Below are 20,460 nucleotides of genomic sequence, written 5' to 3' on the forward strand. Positions count from 1 at the left end.
ATTACCTTAGCTGTATTTGGCAAAAACTTTTAGGAATTTTGGTCCTTAATGAACTCAACTTCGTACTTTATTTGGCCTTTTTATCCTCTTTGGATTCGAGCGTCACTGATGAGTCTTTTGTAGACGAAATGCGCGTCTGGCGTAAATACAAAATTTAATCCTGGTATATATGATGAGTTTATTTACAACCACTGGGTCGATGTCACTGCTGGTGGAGTTTTAATTCCCTGAGGGTATCACCAGCCAAGTAGTCAGCACTTCTGATCTGACATGTAATATCATTGATATGGTCATATTCATGAATTAACTGTTTACAAAACCTTTGGAATTTTTGAAATACTAAGTGTTTTGTACATCAGTAATAGATTACCTTAGCTGTATTTGGAAAAAACATTTCGGAAATTTGGTCCTCAATGCTATTCATCTTCGTACTTTATTTGGCCTTTTTAACTTTTTTTGGATTTGAGCGTCATTGGGAGTATTTTGTAGACGAAACGCGTGTCTGGCGTAAATACAAAATTTAATCCTGGTATCTATGATGAGTTAATTTAAAACCCTAGATAAAAATGACGAGGAAAGTTTTACTCGACTTAGGAAGCTATGTTCTATTAAGCCTATATTTAATATTGTAGGTCTAAATTTGGGACGAAGTGTTTATAAATCATGGTGTAAGCCTTGAACAACCAAGAATTATCCGACGAATAACGTGTGTCGTAAAGTGGTCTATATATATAATTGAGAATGAAAATGGAGAATGTGTCAACGAGACAACAACCGACCATAGAACAGACAACAGCAGAAGGTCACCTACAGGTCTTCAAAGCAGCGAGAAATTCCCGCACCCTGAGGCGTCCTTCAGCTGGCCCCTAAACAAATATATATACTAGTTCAGTGATAATGAACGCCCTACTAAACTCCAAAGTGTACACAAGAAACTAAAACTAAAATTAATACAAGACTAACAAAGGGCAGAGGCTCCTGACTTGGGACAGGCGCAAAAATGCAGCGGGGTTAAACATGTTGATGAGATCTCAACCCTCCCCCTAAACCTCTTACCAATGTATACATGTATCAATGTATCATAGATATTCATCGTTTTTTATGCATATAAAAAACAAAATTGAAATGTTTGTTTTATCAAAATCCATCGGACAATCCCTCCTTACGGAAGTCTGAGTTAGCAGTAACACAGCCTTCTCGGCGCTGAAGTATACCTTGTACAACGGATTCTGCGCTGTCATGTACTGTTATATTATGTCCACGTGACACTAATCCATCAAGAATTAACTAAAATATACGAAGATGTTCATGAAATATAATTTTGTCTTGAGCTAATTGGAAGAAGAAATAAAGTAAAATTGAAAAATCCAATCAGTGACTTGCATGTGATATATGAATACTAAGAAACTAAAAATAGTCCCAGGGCAGAGAATGCTTGGACGCTCACAGAATAGTATACCTTGCCACTGTCTTTGTTACATGTCCCATGTCAAGATACTGCAATTAAATTAAAATTGCTATCGGTCATGTCTTTTTTCCTCAATTGTTTTTGACTTAATTTAAGCCTTTTGTTATTTTGTTTGAATGAGAAACATTTTTTATTCGGTATCGGTTTTGCACATTTAAAAACTGTAGCTATATAGGGTAACATGGTTTGCTTGCATTCGGTCTATAGTTGATATTTGTCTCATTTGCACTTCTTATTAATCTTATACTGATTGGTTATAATAAGGTATTTTGGCTTTTCAGCGAAGCGCAGTGTATTGTCTTTGTAAGTATGATGATACTAGTTAAGCATGAAATGCTTTCCATTCTGAAGGCCCGGCTATACTCGGTTTTTGTAGTTATATCTTGGATTGTTTTGTGGCCGACTATTTCGTCTTTTCTCCTTTGTTCTTTGACTTTTGACGTTTTGAATCAATATTAGAATGGCGATTCAAATAACGCTCCTAAATATATTCCAACTAGATATGGATACGAGTTGCTGTTGTGAAAACATCAGTATAAGGCAAATAAACCGATAGTGTACTATTCTGTGGTCATAAGCGTACACTTACTAGTCGAAATCCTCGTCAATCATCAATTTAGGTAATAGTAAGTTACTGTGATGTTTTATTCTTCTGTTGTCAATAGCTTATTCTTCTAGTGGAAATTATCGTTTTTCATGAATATTATTGGACGCAACGGATGTTGTATCCATCTCATGTCAATGGCTTCTACTGGGCACTTAAAAGCTTGGAAATACCCGTTCTTCTCCAACATAAGGTAAATGCAACATAAATAGAAACAAACTATTAGATATCAATCGCCATTTTCCTGACTCGGTAAAGGACATTTTAAGAAAAATAGTGTATTGAACCTTGTTTTGTGGCTAGCCAAACCTCGATGGCAATGTTAAATATGATACTACTAAAATGAATACATTGAATGACAGGAATACAGTACAAATAAATGCAAGAACATTCAGGATAGAGCATACATAAAGACTTAAAAGAATGGTACGTTTCGATATGTTAACAACAGAATAACAACAAATATGTAAAATAGTTCAGGACAGTACAAAAAGACAGCATTATAGTCCTGTTAAATACTTTCCTTTTTTGTTCTTAAAAAGAAAGCAATCCCATAAAAGAAAAGCATCTTTTGTCCTTAAAAATTCAAACATTTTTTTGTGGTTTCCCTTTATAAAATTGAGAATGGAATGGGCAATGTGTCAAAGAGAGAACAATTCGACCATAGAGCAGACAACAGCCGAAGGCCACCAATGAGTCTACAATGCAGCGAGAAACTCCCGCACCCGGAGGCGTCCTTGAGCTGGCCCCTAAACAAATATGTATACTAGTTCAGTGATAATGGACGTCATACTAAACTCCGAATGATACACAATATACTAAAATTAAAAATCATACAAGACTCACAAAGGCAAGAGGCTCCTGACTTGGGACAGGCGCAAAATTGCGGCGGTGTTAAACATATTTTTTTAGATCTCAACCCTCCTTAATGCACATTGATTACACAGAAAATTGCTATCTCGCAAAAGAAAGGATTTAATCTATTACCACTTTCCATAGACTAGTAACCGTGTTATCATGAACTCGAAACATGTTTGTCTCCAACTATAAGTACAAATACATCACTCAATTAGTATAATTTTTCCACTATAATAATTATGCTATATATATATAGCGTAGAATATAGTTCATGTTCTTGTCATAAGTCATAGAGAATATGTTCTTGTCTTACATCATAAACAATGTTTATTTCTGAATATTCATTTGTTTATTTTTGTATATGGATAAATACAATTATAATTCTTCAAAATTCTTATGCAGATTAAACTGCATGTTTTGTTTTATCATTTCAGCTATTTGGACATTTATTTTAGTGAACTGTAAGTTTTTAAAGGTACAGTAGCAAATGCTTTTGCACTTGTTTAAGTTATGTGTATTCGTTCTATGAAAACAAATACAAGACATGTTACAAAATTGTAGATTTACTCAATGTATGCATTGCAGACGGCTGAGCCATTGTCCTGTATTTTAAGACTATATATATATATATCAATTTTTTAATTGAGTACTGTCTTTAATATTTTATTTCACAAATGTCGAAAAGTAAAGTGCATATGTATCTGAAAGTCATTCTAGTAAGCAATGTATCTATATGATCCAGGTTTTTCTCATCAGGTTGATAATTATTGCTACATCAACTGACCATGTTTTTCGGCCGAATTCATATTTTGCATAGGCTTTGTGCCTTCTTTGCGATGTTTGTTGTCTTACATTGAGTTAATTTGGTTGCGTTTGTTGCGACGAGAGCGTCTCCTCTGGAAGTAAATGCAACAATTAAGCAAGTCTATAGAGACCAAAATAACCACAGGGAAAATGAGAAATACAATACATCCCCATCCAATAAATTGAGCAGGTTGTGTTTTGTTAACTGCTGAGGTCCTTTTTCGAACCTCTTTTGTTACTGATTTTTTGTCCACAGTTATTTCTGGTAATATATTCTGATAAAAATGTTGGAGGATTATTTCTGTTGCTTCTGAGTCTGTTATATCCATTTCATCAAGAAAATGCCATTTTGTATTAACTAAGCTTTGTGGACATTCGCATAACATTTTCTTTTGATTGACTCCTGAAATAAAACAAAAGATATAAGAAAGAATACGTGGTATGATTGCCAAGGAGAAAACTCTTTCGAAGGGACCAAAATGACACAGATACAGCTAATAGGTTATCGTACCGTATTCAAACATGATACAAGAATTTACCGTCGGCTATAAAAAGCACCGAAATGACAAATTGAAAACATTTAAAAAAAAAAAAACTAAAGACCTATGGGCATATTCATCTCTGAGTGCTACGTTTTAGTTCCTAAATTATTCAGAAGATAACATCTAAAATAACTTTAGCTGACAAGTTAATAAAAAGTAAAAGATAAAGAGGCCGAACATACACAGGAGACATTCGAATATCAATTTACAAAAAAACACAAAAACAAACGCAAAGTTCAAAAGAAACAGTATACAGATTAATCAACATCAACCTCCCCCCTCTACCCCCCCCCAAAAAAAACCAACAAACAACAATAAAACAACAAGTAAACAAAATCAAACAGGATGTATTTTAACAGATACTCCGAGAGAGCTAGCACTATATCAATGGTCTTATGTAGAGTTGGCAACAGATGCACAATCCTGCCAACAAAATCCTCTAATCTGACGCCCTTGAGAATTGCTATGTCACCTTACATTGTATTTGTGATGAGTTCATTTGCATGTCTCAAGTGTTTTTTGACAAATGATTTTTATCCATTCAGTCTTGTTCATAGTCTTACAAAATCTTACCCTGATACAACATCAATAATACATGTAATAGTAGCTGTGGAACCGTAGCTCTTATGGTGATTTGTGACCAAAGTATATCATGTCTATGGTCAGCGAATATATTGATTCATTAAAAATTAGAGAATAATTATTTTTTTCCTTAGATTTGTTTTTTGTAAATTCAGTACGATCAATTAAAAATGCATCAGCAACCTTATCATCTATTTTGACATTATTATATCCCCTTTCACTTTGAAATTAGTTAGATTGTTTATCATTTTTTTATGTCCACCTATGTTTCCTATCTGCCTCACATGCAATAAATCCTCAGAATACATGTTGTGAGTGGCATCTAATTTAATGCAGATAGAGACAAGAATAAGTTTCTTTGAAATGTCTTTTAAGGTCAAGAATGCCACGCAGCAAGTATTATGCCATATCCCATCTGCAATAGTTATTTTCCAAACGTTCCACTGTGGACAAAGTCCATGGCAACGTTCATTTTTTTTATTGACCTTTTGAATTTAACTTGGAGTTCATATTTTTATATTTACATTGTGTTTCAAATACATGTAGCTACAAAGACTTACTGTCAGTTGTTGAAAGAGCTACATCTGTGTTTGTATATGTTGAAGTCTGACTCGTTACAGTTGAAATTGAATATGGGAGATGTTCAGAAGATGTTCTGAACGATTCCGTCGTGACTACTGCTGGAGATGTGTCAGTAGTTTTCATTTCTGTGGTGGTTGTAGTAAGCGATTCTTCTATAGCCGTTGACGTTGCGGTAGTTATTTGAGAAATTGTAGAGGTCGCTGTGTCTGTAGTTCTCATATCAATATTTGTTGTTGTAAGCGATGATGCTATCGCCAGTGATGTTAGTGTAGTTATTTGAGAAATTGTAGTAGTCACTGTGGGAGTTGTCCGATCTGTGAGAAAGGAATAATTTATTGACATTTTTTTAAACAAGATATCTACAAAAAGTTGACATTCAAACATGACAGATGACTATTAAAATGTCTTATTTTTTTCGTAATAGATAATGAATTGTACGTTTAAGTCAATCAAATGGGAGATGACAGTAATTAAAATAAACTCATCATAGAAACCAGGCTTAACATTCAACAACGTCATCACTGATGGCAAATAAACCAGTTCAGAAGGCTTAATAAAGTATGGATATAAAGAGCATCGAGGAAGCAAAATTCCAGAAATTGTAGCCAAATTTAGTAAAGATAATTAACTAGAGGCTCTAAAGAGCCTGTGTCGCTCACCTTGGTCTATGTGAATATTAAGTCTATGTGAATATTAAACAAAGGACACAAATGGATTCATGACAAAATTGTGTTTTGGTGATGGTGATGTGATTGTAGATCTAACTTTACTAAACATTCTTGCTGCTTACAATTGTCTCAATCTATAATGAACTTGGACCAGTAGTTTCAGTGGAAATTGTTAGTGAAAATCTACAAATTTTATGAAAATTGTTAAAAATTGACTATGAAGGGCAATAACTCTTTAGGGGGTCAATTGACCATTTTTGTCATGTTTAACTTATTTTTAGGTCTTACTTTGCTGTACATTATTGCTGTTTACAGTTTATCTCTATCTACAATAATATTCAAGATAATAACAAAAAACAGCAAAATTTCCTAAAATTACCAATTCAGGGGCAGCAGCCTAACAACCGGTTATACGATTAACATGATTAATCTGAAAATTCCAAGGCAGATAGATTTTGACCTGATGAACAAATTCACTTCATGTCAGATTTGCTCTTAATACTTCGGTTTTTGAGTTATAAGCCAAAAACTGCTTTTTACCCCTATGTTCTATTTTTAGTTATGGCGGCCATCTTGGTTGGTTGGCCGAGTAACCAGACACATTTTTTAAACAAAATACCCCAATGATGATTGTGGCCAAGTTTAATTTAATTTGGCCAGTATTTTCAGAGGAGAAGATTTTTCTAAAAGATTACTAAGATTTTACGAAAAATGGTTAAAAATTGACTATAAAGGGCAATAACTCCTAAAGGGGTCAACTGACCACTTTGGTCAAGTTGACTTTTTTGTAAATCTTACATTGCTAAACATTATTACTGTTTACAGTTTATCTCTATCTATAATAATATTCAAGATAATAACCAAAAACAGCAAAATTTCCTTAAAATTACCAATTCAGGGGCAGCAACCTGAAATTTCAGGGCAGATAGATTTTGACCTGATTAACAGTTCTTTTAGAGGAGAAGATTTTTGTAAAAGTTAACGACGACGGACGGACGACGACGGACGACGGACGCCAAGTGATGAGAAAAGCTCACTTGGCCCTTCGGGGCAGGTGAGCTAAATATTAATTAATGAGGTCGAAAAATCCTAGCGCTTCAAAATTTCAACGTTAATTTCTAATCACGAGCATATCAATGATTATTCATGTGAACATAGAACATGATGTGTTATTGCATTACATGAAATGATTAAAGAACCATTCCTAGTTGCGTTCATCCGACTACTTTATCCAACTGGAATTGACAATGCAATTTTACGATTTCGATGTCAAAAATTTCATAGCAAGTTTGTAACAAAATTTGATTTATACATAAACATGATACATAATGTTTTAGATATAAAAGAGGGCCGAAATATACCAAAGTCGAAATCAAACTGACAAATGAAGGCAAAAACGAGAAATGACTAAAAGACAAACAACAGTCAACAAACACAGAATACATATATAAAATTAAAATTTTGTAGATCTATCCTTTCCGTTACAGCTATATATTCTTAATGCAAACATCTAAATATCATAAAAAGAATAGGAAATCGACAAATTCAGTATCAGCATCATTCTTAAACAGATTCGCACATGACTAACCTCTTGTACTGAGTAAAAAAAGGTTTAAAAGCATGTATTTTGATTCACAAAACTTTAGATGATAAACATTTCAAAAGTTGCAGAAATAAATCTGGACTTTTTTATATACAATTATCTTCTGGTCGGGTTGTTGTCTCTTTGACACATTCCCTATTTCCATTCTCAATTTTAATTGTATTTAAGTAATTGTGCACGTTATTCTTGTTTCATTCTTTTAAATACATCTACAATACCATCGTTGTGTATTGTTAGTATGTTTTAGTTGTTTTACTTTAAATTATTATGTGTTGCTTAACTTAGATATAAATATTATTTCCTTTCGTTATTGCGATTTCGACATGACAGACCAAAATATGACAATGACTATTGCGAGTACGGGAAAATCTGAATACAAATATAATTGTCAGAATTGTGAATGCAAGTTCTTGTTATTCGGATACCAATTCAATTGAATAAACTAACTCTACAATCGGCAATCCTCGGGTGACTCCGCTACTCTCCTTCCGTCAGTTAGATGAGGTACGGAATCGACCGAGTTGTGACGAATGACTTACTCTACAATCGGCAATCCTCGGGTGACTCCGCTACTCTCCTTCTATCCGTTAGATGAGGTACGGAATCGACCGAGTTGTGACGAATGACTTACTCTACAATCGGCAATCCTCGGGTGACTCCGCTACTATCCTTCTATCCGTTAGATGAGGTACGGAATCGGCCGAGTTGTGACGAATGACTTACTCTACAATCGGAAATCCTCGTGTGACTTCGTTACTCTCCTTCTATCCGTTAGATGAGGTACGGAATCGACCGAGTTGTGACGAATGACTTACTCTGGTGTACATTAATAAATAATTACCTATTTCAGAAACTGTAACACGGTCAAAAGAACGTCCACAAATTTCTACTGAGTTACCTGGACAATAACTAGTGCATTCATTAGCTGCTTTCTGTTGGTTCGAATTTGGTGTCGTTTTTCGACAATAACAAAAGTCTGACTGAAATATAATTACACAGCATACGGTTTCCTTATATATTTAAATAATGGTATGCTATTCAAAATTTAATATTAACTAAATATGTTGCCTTTATGTGTACTTCCGATGGTTGTCCAGAATATTTACTTGAGCTGCCCTAATATTTACGACATGTTTATTTAGTTTTTTTTTCAAACCGTGATAGTCACCTATCATACGAACTCTTTAAATTTCAACTATCGAGGCAATAACAAAATTATTTGAATAAATAAATAAAAGGGAACAGTATTATACCACTGTTTAATAGTCGTAAATCAATTTAACTTAAACAAATCCGGGTAACAAACCATAACAGAGGGAAACACATCACTGACTATAAGCGGAAATCAACAGAACAACAGAGACACTGCACAGCTTCAAAAACAAACACCAGAATACATAGAAACGGACTTTTTGACAACAACTGCTATCGTTCCTAATTGGTACAGGACATTTTAAGAAAATATGTTGGATTGAACCTGATTTTCATTCATTCTGCGACTGTATCTTACATCTTACATTTGTAGGATCCTGCACAATAGATAATGCAGCTGATCTGTAACAATTCCATCTTCATGCCTCCTATATCATGTATTGTGTTACGACCCTAGATTACAAATGATGAGGAAAGGTAACTTCCGATCACCGAAAGCCTTATTATTGAAGAGCCTAGGTGGTCGAGTGGTTTAGCGCGTCGGGCACAGTGCAACGCAATTTGGTGCCACGATATCTCAATAGCATGAGTTCTAATCCCAGCAAGGGAAGAAAAAAATAATTTGCTTACGCAAATTTACAGATCTAACATTTTTATTTCGACGACTTATATACTAAAACGTGCAGTATACGGGTCTTTGACTGAATTAAGGTCCATATGCCTTATTTCAGCCTGTATTTTTAGTACTCGTATTTTCATTTGATAGAAATGCTAATTTTAAGGTGCACAGTTTCTCTGCTTTCACAATCTTTCTGTGGGAATCAGTTCTGGTTTTCTTATACTACAGCCGGGAATTACTTTGTAGATAAATTATTTTGGTCAAAGATTGACTTCAGAAGATGTGATTATGAACCGTGCCTATAGCAAATTGCAAATACACCGTTTGGTGGTCCGTCTGACAGATTTGAACGTATAGATTAGGTAACAGGTAACAGAAACTATTATTATCGAATTCGACCCAGAACGTTCTTACGAAGTATCGCAGCTATATAACTTTTTATGAAGATTCGACTTTAAGTAATCACAAATCAATAAATCAATTATTACGAAGGCGTTGTCTCGTTATGAAAAACAATACAAAACACAATAAAAAAAATGATATGTACGGCTGAAATTAAAAGAGCAGTTAATACCAGTATGAATAGAAATTTTGGATATTTTTCATCACTCAAATTTTACAACGTAGCTGCGTTTCTATGCATTCACAATGGAACTGACACAAACAGCTGCGGTGAACTGCTATGAGTGGTTTGAATTAAATTACATCTTTTCATTGTTAAAATTCGATGTCAAACTTTTTAATTTTTTCAAACTCTTTCCGACTGATGCTCTTTTTAAGCAAGTGTATGGCGTGAAGCATTGTAACCATGATATCTACGCTACATTTATTTACCTGGACCAATAAATGAGGTCTATATTGGTATTATTGATTCGATTGAGAACAGTTGTAATGTAGCCTAGGGATTTGAAATATCTGGCTTACATTTATAGTTACTACGATGGAAGTGAATAGTTTGTGAAATGGCTTTACTGACTCACCAAAAAACTTTTAAGGGACGATACTTTTAGATTAAAAGTGCAAATTGCTGTATCAAAACGAAGGTTAAAAGTGTTAATTTTCACTGAACTAGTACAGATATTTGTTTAGGGGCCAGCTGAAGGACGCCTCCGGGTGCGGGAATGTCTCGCTGCATTGAAGACCTATTGGTGACCTTTTGCTGCTGTCTTTTCTATGGTCGGGTTGTTGTCACTTTGACATATTCCCTATTTCCATTCTCAATTCAAATACAAGCAAACAAATTAAAGACAAACCTTTAAAAAGTGTCATTTATTTTTTTCTCAGAAGTTGTCCGCAATTAACGTGGTAAAGATATTAAACAAATTCAGTCATACATGTACATACATGTAACTATTTGTATAAATAAGAAAACTGTGAGTTAATTACATTTATCACACAATTTGATGCGACTGTCATACAAGTGAGAAGTTTAGCGGTATAAACCCGGTTCAATCCACCATTTTCTACATTTGAAAATGCCTGTACCAAGTCAGTAATATGACAGTTGTTGTCTATTCGTTTGATGGTTTTTTTTCATTTGATTAGGGACTTTTCGATTGAATTTTCCTCGAAATTTTTGTGGTTTTACTTTTTTTGTTCTATTATGTACGTTTTAGCCTGGCAAATAATAGCCGGAAGTCAAGATTGGTTATTCGATCTCAGGGCCAATAACAATATTAGCCCTCGAAATCCATACCGAACCCCAGAATTTGACTTCCTGTACAAACCTGTCAATCAAAAACTATTTGTAAACAAGATGTCATCCGTGCAGCTAGTCGATCAGGAGAAGTTTCTTCGAGTTTCAAATGACGTTTCAAGTAAAACATACAATAAATGAAAAATGAGAATACAATGAAAAAAACCCAATGAAGTCTGTAAATCAATACAAAGTTATGAATCTGCTGATCGAAGAAAAATGTAAAAATCACCAGTGGAAATAGTTATTTGTCCGCCATTACTGGACATCACAAAAGTCCCCGTAAAGTTTTAACGCCATAATAGAAAATATATGACGCCACAATGGAAAAGTGATTGTTGTATGACATCGAAAGTTCAAGCAGAACAGATTTCCAAATAACAATACGTGTATTCTTCCTCAGCACTAATTTGAAATTTTTATAACAATAAGAAATAATATGTTTATTGTTATTTATTTGTTAAACTTTTCACAAAACGTTTTGTTCACCCTGTGATACGAATTTTGTTAACTAACTGTGATACATTTTTGTTAAAAATATTAAACATTATTTGATATATGCTTTCTTTTTTCTCCAGCTTGTAAATATGAGATAAATAGATTACTAAATGTCATTTAAAAAATCTTCTCGTCTAAAAGCTCTCTGGCTTGATATGAGAGTCTAGGGCTGATACCACGGCCAATATGGAAAATGCCATGTAACAGTCTATATTAATAACTAAAGTTGTTCAGAACTGTTCTTTTTCACCCTTTAGCATTTTCCTTGAATAATTTATTTGATACTGAAATCTCCCTTCGATTAGTTTTTTTTTGGATAGTGAAATTTCTAATCTTTTATGATTCGATTGCGTTTTTCCCCTTCTGCAAGGTTTTGACGATGGCTAAAGATATAAGTTAGCCTGATATATATATTTCACTGGGGTAAAGCTGATGACCGTAACTGCATTCACGGTCATCCCAAGATGTCGGATGAAAAATTAGGTCAGTTTCTGTATTGTCTGTTAAAGTGTTTCTATATCATTTTCTTTACAAATCATACATTGAAACGATGTAAATTTATAAAAGAATCACTCGAAGATCACTAATTACTTCTGAGAAATGTGCATGAAACGGGAAATTCGATTTGAAAAAATCGCCAAGATGACCGTAAATCACAATCGAGATGACCGTAACAGAATCAGCGATTCATAACAAGGGTGACCGTAACTGCTTTTAAGATGACCGTAATTTGTAAATGATGACCGTAACTTTTAAAGGATCACCCTCAATTCTAAGAAATATCCGTATTTATATATCTATCTTTTTGTATCAAATGATTAATCGTGTTGGTATACACATATTAATATGAGAGTTTTATCCTATAGGTAGAAGAAAATAAGACGTGCTTCAAATGCAAAGATTACCATATGTATCTTTTTTTACAGTAGAGGGTTTAATTTTTAAAATGAATTTGCCAAAAGACATGCAAATGAACAGGAAGGGAAAACATGCTACAAAAGCGCGATAAAATGACACCTTACAAGCATAATGAAAAAAATGCGGTGCACAGTTCAACTGCTCGACAAAAGATTGTTTGTTTTGTTTCTTCGATTCCTTTTAATGACATATAATACATACACATTTTTAAAAATGCCAAAAAATTGCATGTACACCCATTGATATTATATCGTCTTTCATTTTGTCGTGCAAATAAAATAACAGAAATATTTTGAAAATATCATCCGAATAAACTAGTGAAGGTGAGCTCCAGCATTTCTAGTAGATCCTTAAAATAGTATTGTACGAAAAGCGTATCACAAGGTGGAACGTTGTCAATTTGTATATACAATGTATACAGAAATGTTATTCATACAGTCAGGATTCTACTTCTTCAAAATTATCTCCCCATTACGCCAGTTCATGCTCACAATCATAGAAATGGAAGCCATTGTAGGGATGACGCTCTGCCAATTTTGCTCTTGAAAACTGATAAATTTATCCACATAGCACCATTACGATCGATTGTTATATGTCAGTTATATTTTAAAAGACAAATGTATCTACTAGCTAATGAGCATTAGTTAATGATCTTGTCTGCATTGATTCAACTTAAAAATATTGTCTGTTCGGATGTCAGATGGAATTTTTGAAAATTCTTAAGCATTTAAAAAAATTCTAATTAAATATTTCGTGGAAGGGCAGACTAAACAATTTTAGTGGTTGAAGATTATAAACCCTAGTTATCACAAACAAGAAAATCATATTTTTTCGAAGATATCCATTTTCATCATCCAAGATATGTTCTTCGTCCGTGATAAAAAAAATCGGAGGTTATGCATTTTCTACATCTAACTTATAGATACTATATATAAAAAAGAAGATGTGGTATTATTGCCAATGAGACAACTATCCAGAAAAGACCAACATGACACAAACATTAACAACTATAGGTAACCGTAAGGCCTTCAACAATGAGCAAAGCCCATACCGCATAGTCAGCTATAAAAGGCCCCGATAAGAACCATGTCGTCGACTTGATATCTTATTGTTTTGCATTACTATGTAATAGATACATTGAAAACTTATGCAAATGGTGTTTTTAAAATAAGAAAATTGTCGTTTTATTTGTTTCTATTAACTTTTTAAAATTTTGTTACTATATCAAACATTACAGTTAACATTTATCGCTTTCTCGATAAACACAGAGCTTCGATTCTTTTGTTCTATTTCAAAAGTGTTGCCGCCTGCATATATCAAGACAAATTAAGATTTTAATCTGCTTCCTCTGGAACCATACACATGGGCTCGATTACCAAATATTCGTATGTATTATTAATGTTTTTAATGCTCCATTTATTGGCATTATGTTTTTCTGGTCTGTGCGTACGTTCTTCCGTTCGTCTGTTTGTTTGTCCAGCTTCAAGTTAAATAAAATTGAAACTTGGTACACATTTTCCCTATAATAAAATCTTTTTAATTCTAATGCCAAATTACAGTTTTATCCCATTTTCATAGTCCACATAACATAGAAAATGATAGTGTAGATGAGGCATCCGTGTACTAGGGACACATTCATGTTTCTTCAAATTTTCGTCGTATCGCTGTCAATTTGTGTTAAAATTTTAACGTCGATATCAATAAATATTTCATTGTTTACGAGAAATATGCAATTTACTATTATTGTTATAAATCCTAAATATGGCCAATTATATTATAGTTTAAAAAAAGAAATTTATGAAACATATTTATATCCGCTAACCGAGCCCCTATTGAGATCGACTAACTCAACAAAAAAGCTTTGAATACAATACGGATATTTCTTAGAATTGATGGTCATCCTATAAAAGTTACGGTCGTCCTATATAAATTACAGTCAGTCTTGACAAATTACGGCCATCCTTTACAAGTTACGGTCATCTTTTTACCAATCACGGTCATCCTTGTTTTATGTTACGGTCATCTTGAAAATATTTTGATTATGATTTACGGTCATCTTAACGATTTTTTCAAATCGAATTTCCCGTTTCATGCACATTTCTCGGAAGTAATTAGTGATTTTCGAGTGATTCTTTTATAAATTTACATCGTTTCAATGTATAATTTGTAAAGAAAATGATATAGAAACACTTAAACAGACAATACAGAAACTGACCTAATTTTTCATCCGACATCTTGGGATGACCGTGAATGCAGTTACGGTCATCAGCTTTACCCCAGTGTATTTATGTACGTGGCGGAAGAATTTTATCGTATGATAATTCTATTAATATAACAATAGAATTGTAACAGGTTTTATGAACCCGAGTGTATTTAAATACGGTGGACTCGAATTGAAATTATCGATAAGGGCGTTGACCATTCGCATGTACACACGTAGTTTTTGTTAGTTAAACCTGTATTGCCGTAGACTTACGTTGACAATGTCCGATATGGAGGAGGAAATCTTGGATTTACCGAGTGAACAAGGTACGTCTACTAGAAATCCGCATGAAATGTCTAATGCAGACTTATTTTCACTTCTCAAGACGTATATGGATACTAGACTGTCGGGTATTGAAACATCTTTCACAGATACTACGCATACTTTGGAGAAAAAGGTTAAAAAGGCTGAAAATTCGTTCAAATTCAAGGGTCATCAGGTCCAGTACGAGCTGAACGTAGATTTACAGGATTTGGTACAGAGGGCGTTGGATTATCTAGGGAGAAACAAGTCGGATAAAGCGGTAACCTTTCTGAATGAGGCTCTTAACACGCTAAAGAAAAGAAACAAGCTCATAAGAATTGCTGACAAGTCGGAGGGAGGATGGAAGACCGTACAAGAATATTTGTCCGATGATTTAGCCAGCGACTCCGAGGATGAAAAGAAGATAAGGGCAGCTGATACCCGGGCGGTGAAAAAGTTAAAGTCCGTTAAATCTGCAGACAAGAAGCAGAACGTTCGAAAAAGACCAGCCGAAGCATCCGGTTCTACATCGCAGACAGCGCATAACGCAATTCCAGTTTCTGTCAGCATGCCGCCCTTTCGCGGGAGCAGACCTGGTTACGGAAACCAGGTCAAAAGGTCCAGGGAAGGAGATATGTGTTTCAGGTGTGGATTATTTGGACATTGGGCATCCGATTGCAAAAAAGACACCAAGACTGGATTTGGAGCTCCCAGAGGAAATTCATAAGGATTTCAGCGCTCATACGGACACTTTACAGGTACAAGATGTTTATGAAACTTATTTTGAATATGAAAAGGGTCGTTCAGATATTTTTGTTAAAGACAGGCTTAAAAATTCTGTAAACTTTTGGAAAAGTATTAACGCTTCTAGTTTTATTGTTGATATTATTGAAAATGGTTACAAAATACCTTTGTTAAAAGAGCCCGAAAATATGTTTTCTAAAAATAATAAATCTGCGTTAGAGCATTCAGATTTTGTTTCAAGTGCAATTAAAGAGCTTGTGTCGGGCGGTTTAGTAAAACGTGTATCAATTATGCCACACGTTGTGAACCCTTTAACTGTTTCAGTTAACGGTAAAGGTAAACACAGATTGATTTTAGATTTAAGACATGTAAATAAACAAGTGATTGTAAACAAAGTCAAATTCGAAGATTGGAAAACTTTAGCACAATATGTTACTTTGAATTGTTATGGATATGTCTTTGATTTGAAGTCGGGATATCACCACTTAAACATTTTTGAACAACATCAAAAGTATTTAGGGTTTTCGTGGGAAGGAGAATTTTATGTTTTTACTGTGTTGCCATTTGGTTTAAGTTCAAGCGGGTATATATTTACTAAAACTGTGAGACAATTGGTAAAGCACTGGCGTAAATCTAGCATAAAGGTAGCTGTTTATTTAGACGACGGTTTTGGGGTCGAAGTTAGTTATGAACTATTTGAAAAGCACGCTCGAAGAATCAAAGCAGACTTGATTGCTTCTGGTTTTGTGCCAAACAAAGACAAGTGTGTATGGTTACCTGCACAGCACGTTGAGTGGTTAGGTTTTTTATGGAATTTAATTTCTTGCAAATTGCAAATTCCTCAAAGAAAAATAGATGATATATTGAATTTGGTAGCTTTTATACTAAATTCTAGTTACAGGGTAAAGGTACGACAGTTGGCCAAAATATGTGGTAAGTTAATTGCTTTAACACCAGCAGTAGGTAATGTTACCCAGATAATGACAAGAAACATTTTTTCAGTCATTAATATAAGAGACTATTGGGATCAATATGTAAACATCGGCAAGTATCCAGGTTGTATCAATGAGCTTATTTTCTGGAGAGATAATTTGCCTTTATTAAAGGCGGTTGATCTGGTAAAGAACATTTCAAATTTTCATGTTTTCACAGATGCTAGCGATACGGGTGCTGCTGGTTTCATACAAAATTCAACAAACATTTTGCACAAAATGTGGTTAGAAACTGAGCGAGGTAGGAGTTCTACTTGGCGAGAAGTAAAAGCAATTCAGTTATGTGTCAGTGCCTTTTCAAAACTCTTACAAAATAGTATCGTGACTTTTCACACAGATAACAAGAATGCTGTTAGCATCATAAATAAAGGTAGCAAAGTACAAGAATTACAACAGTTGTCCTTAGAAATTTATAGGTGTTGTTTACTTGAAAACATTACATTACACATTATATGGTTACCCAGAAAAGAGAACGAGCAGGCTGATTTTTTAAGTCGGATTATAGATATTGATGACTGGGGTATTTCTCCAGAGTACTTTCAGTTTTTTGACGACCTCTGGGGTCCTCATACCTTTGATAGGTTTGCTAATATGGACAATAACAAAGTAGATAAATTTAGTTCGTTGTACTGGAACCCTGGTTCCTCGGCAGTAGACGCTTTCTCGTGCCACTGGGCACAAGAAAACAATCTATTAGTACCACCTGTGTCTTTAGTTTGTAAGTGCATAAACCACTTGGTTAAATGCAAAGCAGAAGGAACACTGATAGTTCCGAGTTGGCCGTCGTCTCCTTACTGGCCATTAATTTTTGATGAAAACACAGAACACAGATCTTACGTGTTAGATGTGCTCGAATTTAACGAGGTAGACAGAATTTTAGTTTCTGGAAACAATTTAAATTCTATTTTCGCGAACGGAAAATTCAAAGGTAGAATTTTAGCTGTTCGATTGAAAGCTTCTGATTGATATTTGTGAAAATTTTTATTATTTTTTGCAGATTTTACTGACTGGAGGTTCTCTATTCAGAGATGTTGGCTTACAGAAGCTGATTAATGTGTATGTTGTGTCACTTGACGATATTTTTGGGGCCACATGGTCTGTAGATACCACTGGGTATAGTTATGGTCACTGGACCTGTTTTTTCTGTTTGTTGTAAGCTGAGCAGTTACGCATATTTCAAGGTAAATATTTATTTAATTTATAATTATTTTACAGAAAATATTTTCAACGGGATTTTGGAAAAATGACACACAAGTAAAGCACACAGAACTTAAGATTTTGTTCAGAAAGATGAAGAATTCAGTTATTGACTCAAAAGCCAGAAATACAACTGTTAAATATGTATACAGTTTTAAGCGTTTTGTAGTGTGGTCTGAAAAGTATACAGAAATCAAGTCTGTCCTTCCTGCAGACGAAATCTATGTCAGTTTATATCTTCAATATTTAATGCAAAGTGCTAAACATTACAGTACTATAGAAGCTGCATGTTACGCTATAAAGTGGGCTCACAGTTTAGCTGGGTTTGAAGACCCATGTGCCTCGGATATAGTTAAATGTATTGTTGAGGCATCTAAAAGAAAGCTTAATAGGCCTATTCAGAAAAAAGAACCGATGAATGCAAACATCATGCTTAGTCTTTTTAAGAAATTTGGCGGTGCTAATAGTTCGTTAAAAAATCTTAGATTATTAGCTATGTGTTTTCTGGCTTATTCAGGATTTTTAAGGTACAGTGAACTATGCCAGATTAGAGCTAAGAACATTACATTCGGAAACGATCATATTGACATATATATTGAGAGTAGCAAAACAGATTGTTATAGAAAAGGAAAAAACGTTTTGATAGCTAAACTTGATCAAGCTCACTGTCCTGTTAAAATTTTAAGTGATTATTTAGATAAAGCTAAAATAGACAGGTCCTCAGATGATTTTGTGTTCAGAGCTTTATCGTATTGTAAAAGTACAAACAACTGTAAGCTGAGAAAAAAGAATATACAACTATCTTATACTAGGACTAGAGAGATTTTAAAAGAGGCTCTGTCGGAGTTAGGTTTAAACGCAAGAATTTTTGGTACACATAGTTTTAGGGCAGGCGATTGCTCAGCCGCTAGTAACTCTGGTGTATCGGACAGATTATTAAAGATTCACGGAAGGTGGAAATCTGATATTGCGAAAGACAGTTACATAAGCGACAATTTGAAAAAACGCTTATTAGTTTCAAAATCTTTAGGTTTATAAGATTTATTACTGCAATTTCTTTCTTTGTACAATCGAGAATGGTCATCGTGCCTGACAAGTTCTAAAACTAGTGTTTTAGTTATTTATATATGAATGAGATAAGAAAAAGATTGGGCCGAGGTATATAGAAATTATATAGTCTAGTACATAAATAATTTATGTTCGTTTGAACGAAGAGAATTTAGAAAATAAATATATTTATGTACGTGGCGGAAGAATTTTATCGTATGATAATTCTATTAATATAACAATAGAATTGTAACAGGTTTTATGAACCCGAGTGTATTTAAATACGGTGGACTCGAATTGAAATTATCGATAAGGGCGTTGACCATTCGCATGTACACACGTAGTTTTTGTTAGTTAAACTTAAGCACATATAGATTCGAAAACAGTATTAAATGTATTTTTTGTAACATTTTTTGTTTGTTTTTTGTAGATTGTTGAGACAACCTTTTTAAGTTTATTTAAACAGAGGACGTATATATATTCTGTGATGTGGACTGTATTTGCAAAATTACAAACATTTGTAATTTGTTGTTCATTTGATAAACATGTATTGTAATGATTTGGTATTAGATAAAAGAGAATGGTCATCGTGCCTGACAAGTTCTAAAACTAGTGTTTTAGTTATTTATATATGAATGAGATAAGAAAAAGATTGGGCCGAGGTATATAGAAATTATATAGTCTAGTACATAAATAATTTATGTTCGTTTGAACGAAGAGAATTTAGAAAATAACAATAGAAAATAGTCTGTTATGAAAAAGGTTGTTGTTAGATATTCCTGTTCCAGATGATACCAGTCGAACCTCCTAATGTAGTGAGTGCTTTGGTTAGGGAGCGATTTAATGATTGCAAATAATTTAACATTGTGTAGATGTAACACATTGAAATCCCGCAGAAAAAGCTTGTTTTGATCATATGGGTCTTAAATGGATTGTGTGTTTGGCTTGCAGCGTATTTTCGAGAATAACTAGTAAATCTTATAATCTTATATCAGTTGTTATCCATTCGTTTGATGTGTTTTAGCTTTTGACTTTGCTTTTGATAAGGGACTTTCCGATTGGAATTTTCCTCGGAGCTCAGTATTTTTGTGATTTTCTATTTGATTAAGGACTTTTCGTTTTGAATTTTCCTCGGAGTTCAGTATTTTTTGTGATTTTACTTTTTTGTAACAAGTCTCGTGCTTACATGAACGCTCTCAAACTTGTTGAATATCTAAAAAATAATCTTACTATTGTTCCCGAAAATGTATTATCCATATTAGCAGTTTTGCAGTGATCTTCACACCATAGGTTAGTATTAGCATTAACTTGAATACTTGTAGGCCAATAGCTGGCGTGGAAGGTAAAACATTTATACAACAATCCACAATCTGTAAAAAA

General features: G+C 33.9%; 3 protein-coding genes and 1 long non-coding RNA gene across 4 annotated transcripts; 3 read left to right on the plus strand and 1 right to left on the minus strand.

Annotated features, from left to right (window-relative positions):
* Positions 1-3,554: 3,554 nt before the first annotated feature.
* LOC139495944 (uncharacterized) lies at positions 3,555-5,750 on the minus strand. Its single transcript, XR_011657505.1, has 2 exons — positions 5,419-5,750; positions 3,555-4,137 (listed from the first exon to the last, which is right to left on the minus strand). It is a non-coding gene; the product is annotated as an uncharacterized lncRNA (long non-coding RNA).
* Positions 5,751-14,885: 9,135 nt separating this feature from the next.
* Positions 14,886-19,792, plus strand: LOC139495940 (uncharacterized). Its single transcript, XM_071284367.1, has 3 exons — positions 14,886-15,858; positions 17,834-18,017; positions 19,511-19,792. Exon 1 carries the CDS (start codon positions 15,078-15,080, stop codon positions 15,825-15,827), a length of 750 nt encoding a protein of 249 aa, XP_071140468.1. The 5' UTR covers positions 14,886-15,077; the 3' UTR covers positions 15,828-15,858; positions 17,834-18,017; positions 19,511-19,792.
* On the plus strand, positions 17,056-17,889 carry LOC139494436 (uncharacterized). The gene is made up of 2 exons (XM_071282599.1): positions 17,056-17,554; positions 17,834-17,889. The coding sequence occupies exons 1-2, from the start codon at positions 17,056-17,058 to the stop codon at positions 17,887-17,889; spliced, it is 555 nt and encodes a 184-aa protein (XP_071138700.1).
* On the plus strand, positions 18,127-19,071 carry LOC139494438 (integrase/recombinase xerD homolog). The gene has a single exon (XM_071282600.1). It carries the CDS (start codon positions 18,127-18,129, stop codon positions 19,069-19,071), a length of 945 nt encoding a protein of 314 aa, XP_071138701.1.
* Positions 19,793-20,460: the final 668 nt, after the last annotated feature.

This window comes from Mytilus edulis, chromosome 11, assembly GCF_963676685.1.
Source record: "Mytilus edulis chromosome 11, xbMytEdul2.2, whole genome shotgun sequence".
Classification (NCBI taxonomy): Eukaryota; Metazoa; Mollusca; class Bivalvia; order Mytilida; family Mytilidae; genus Mytilus; species Mytilus edulis.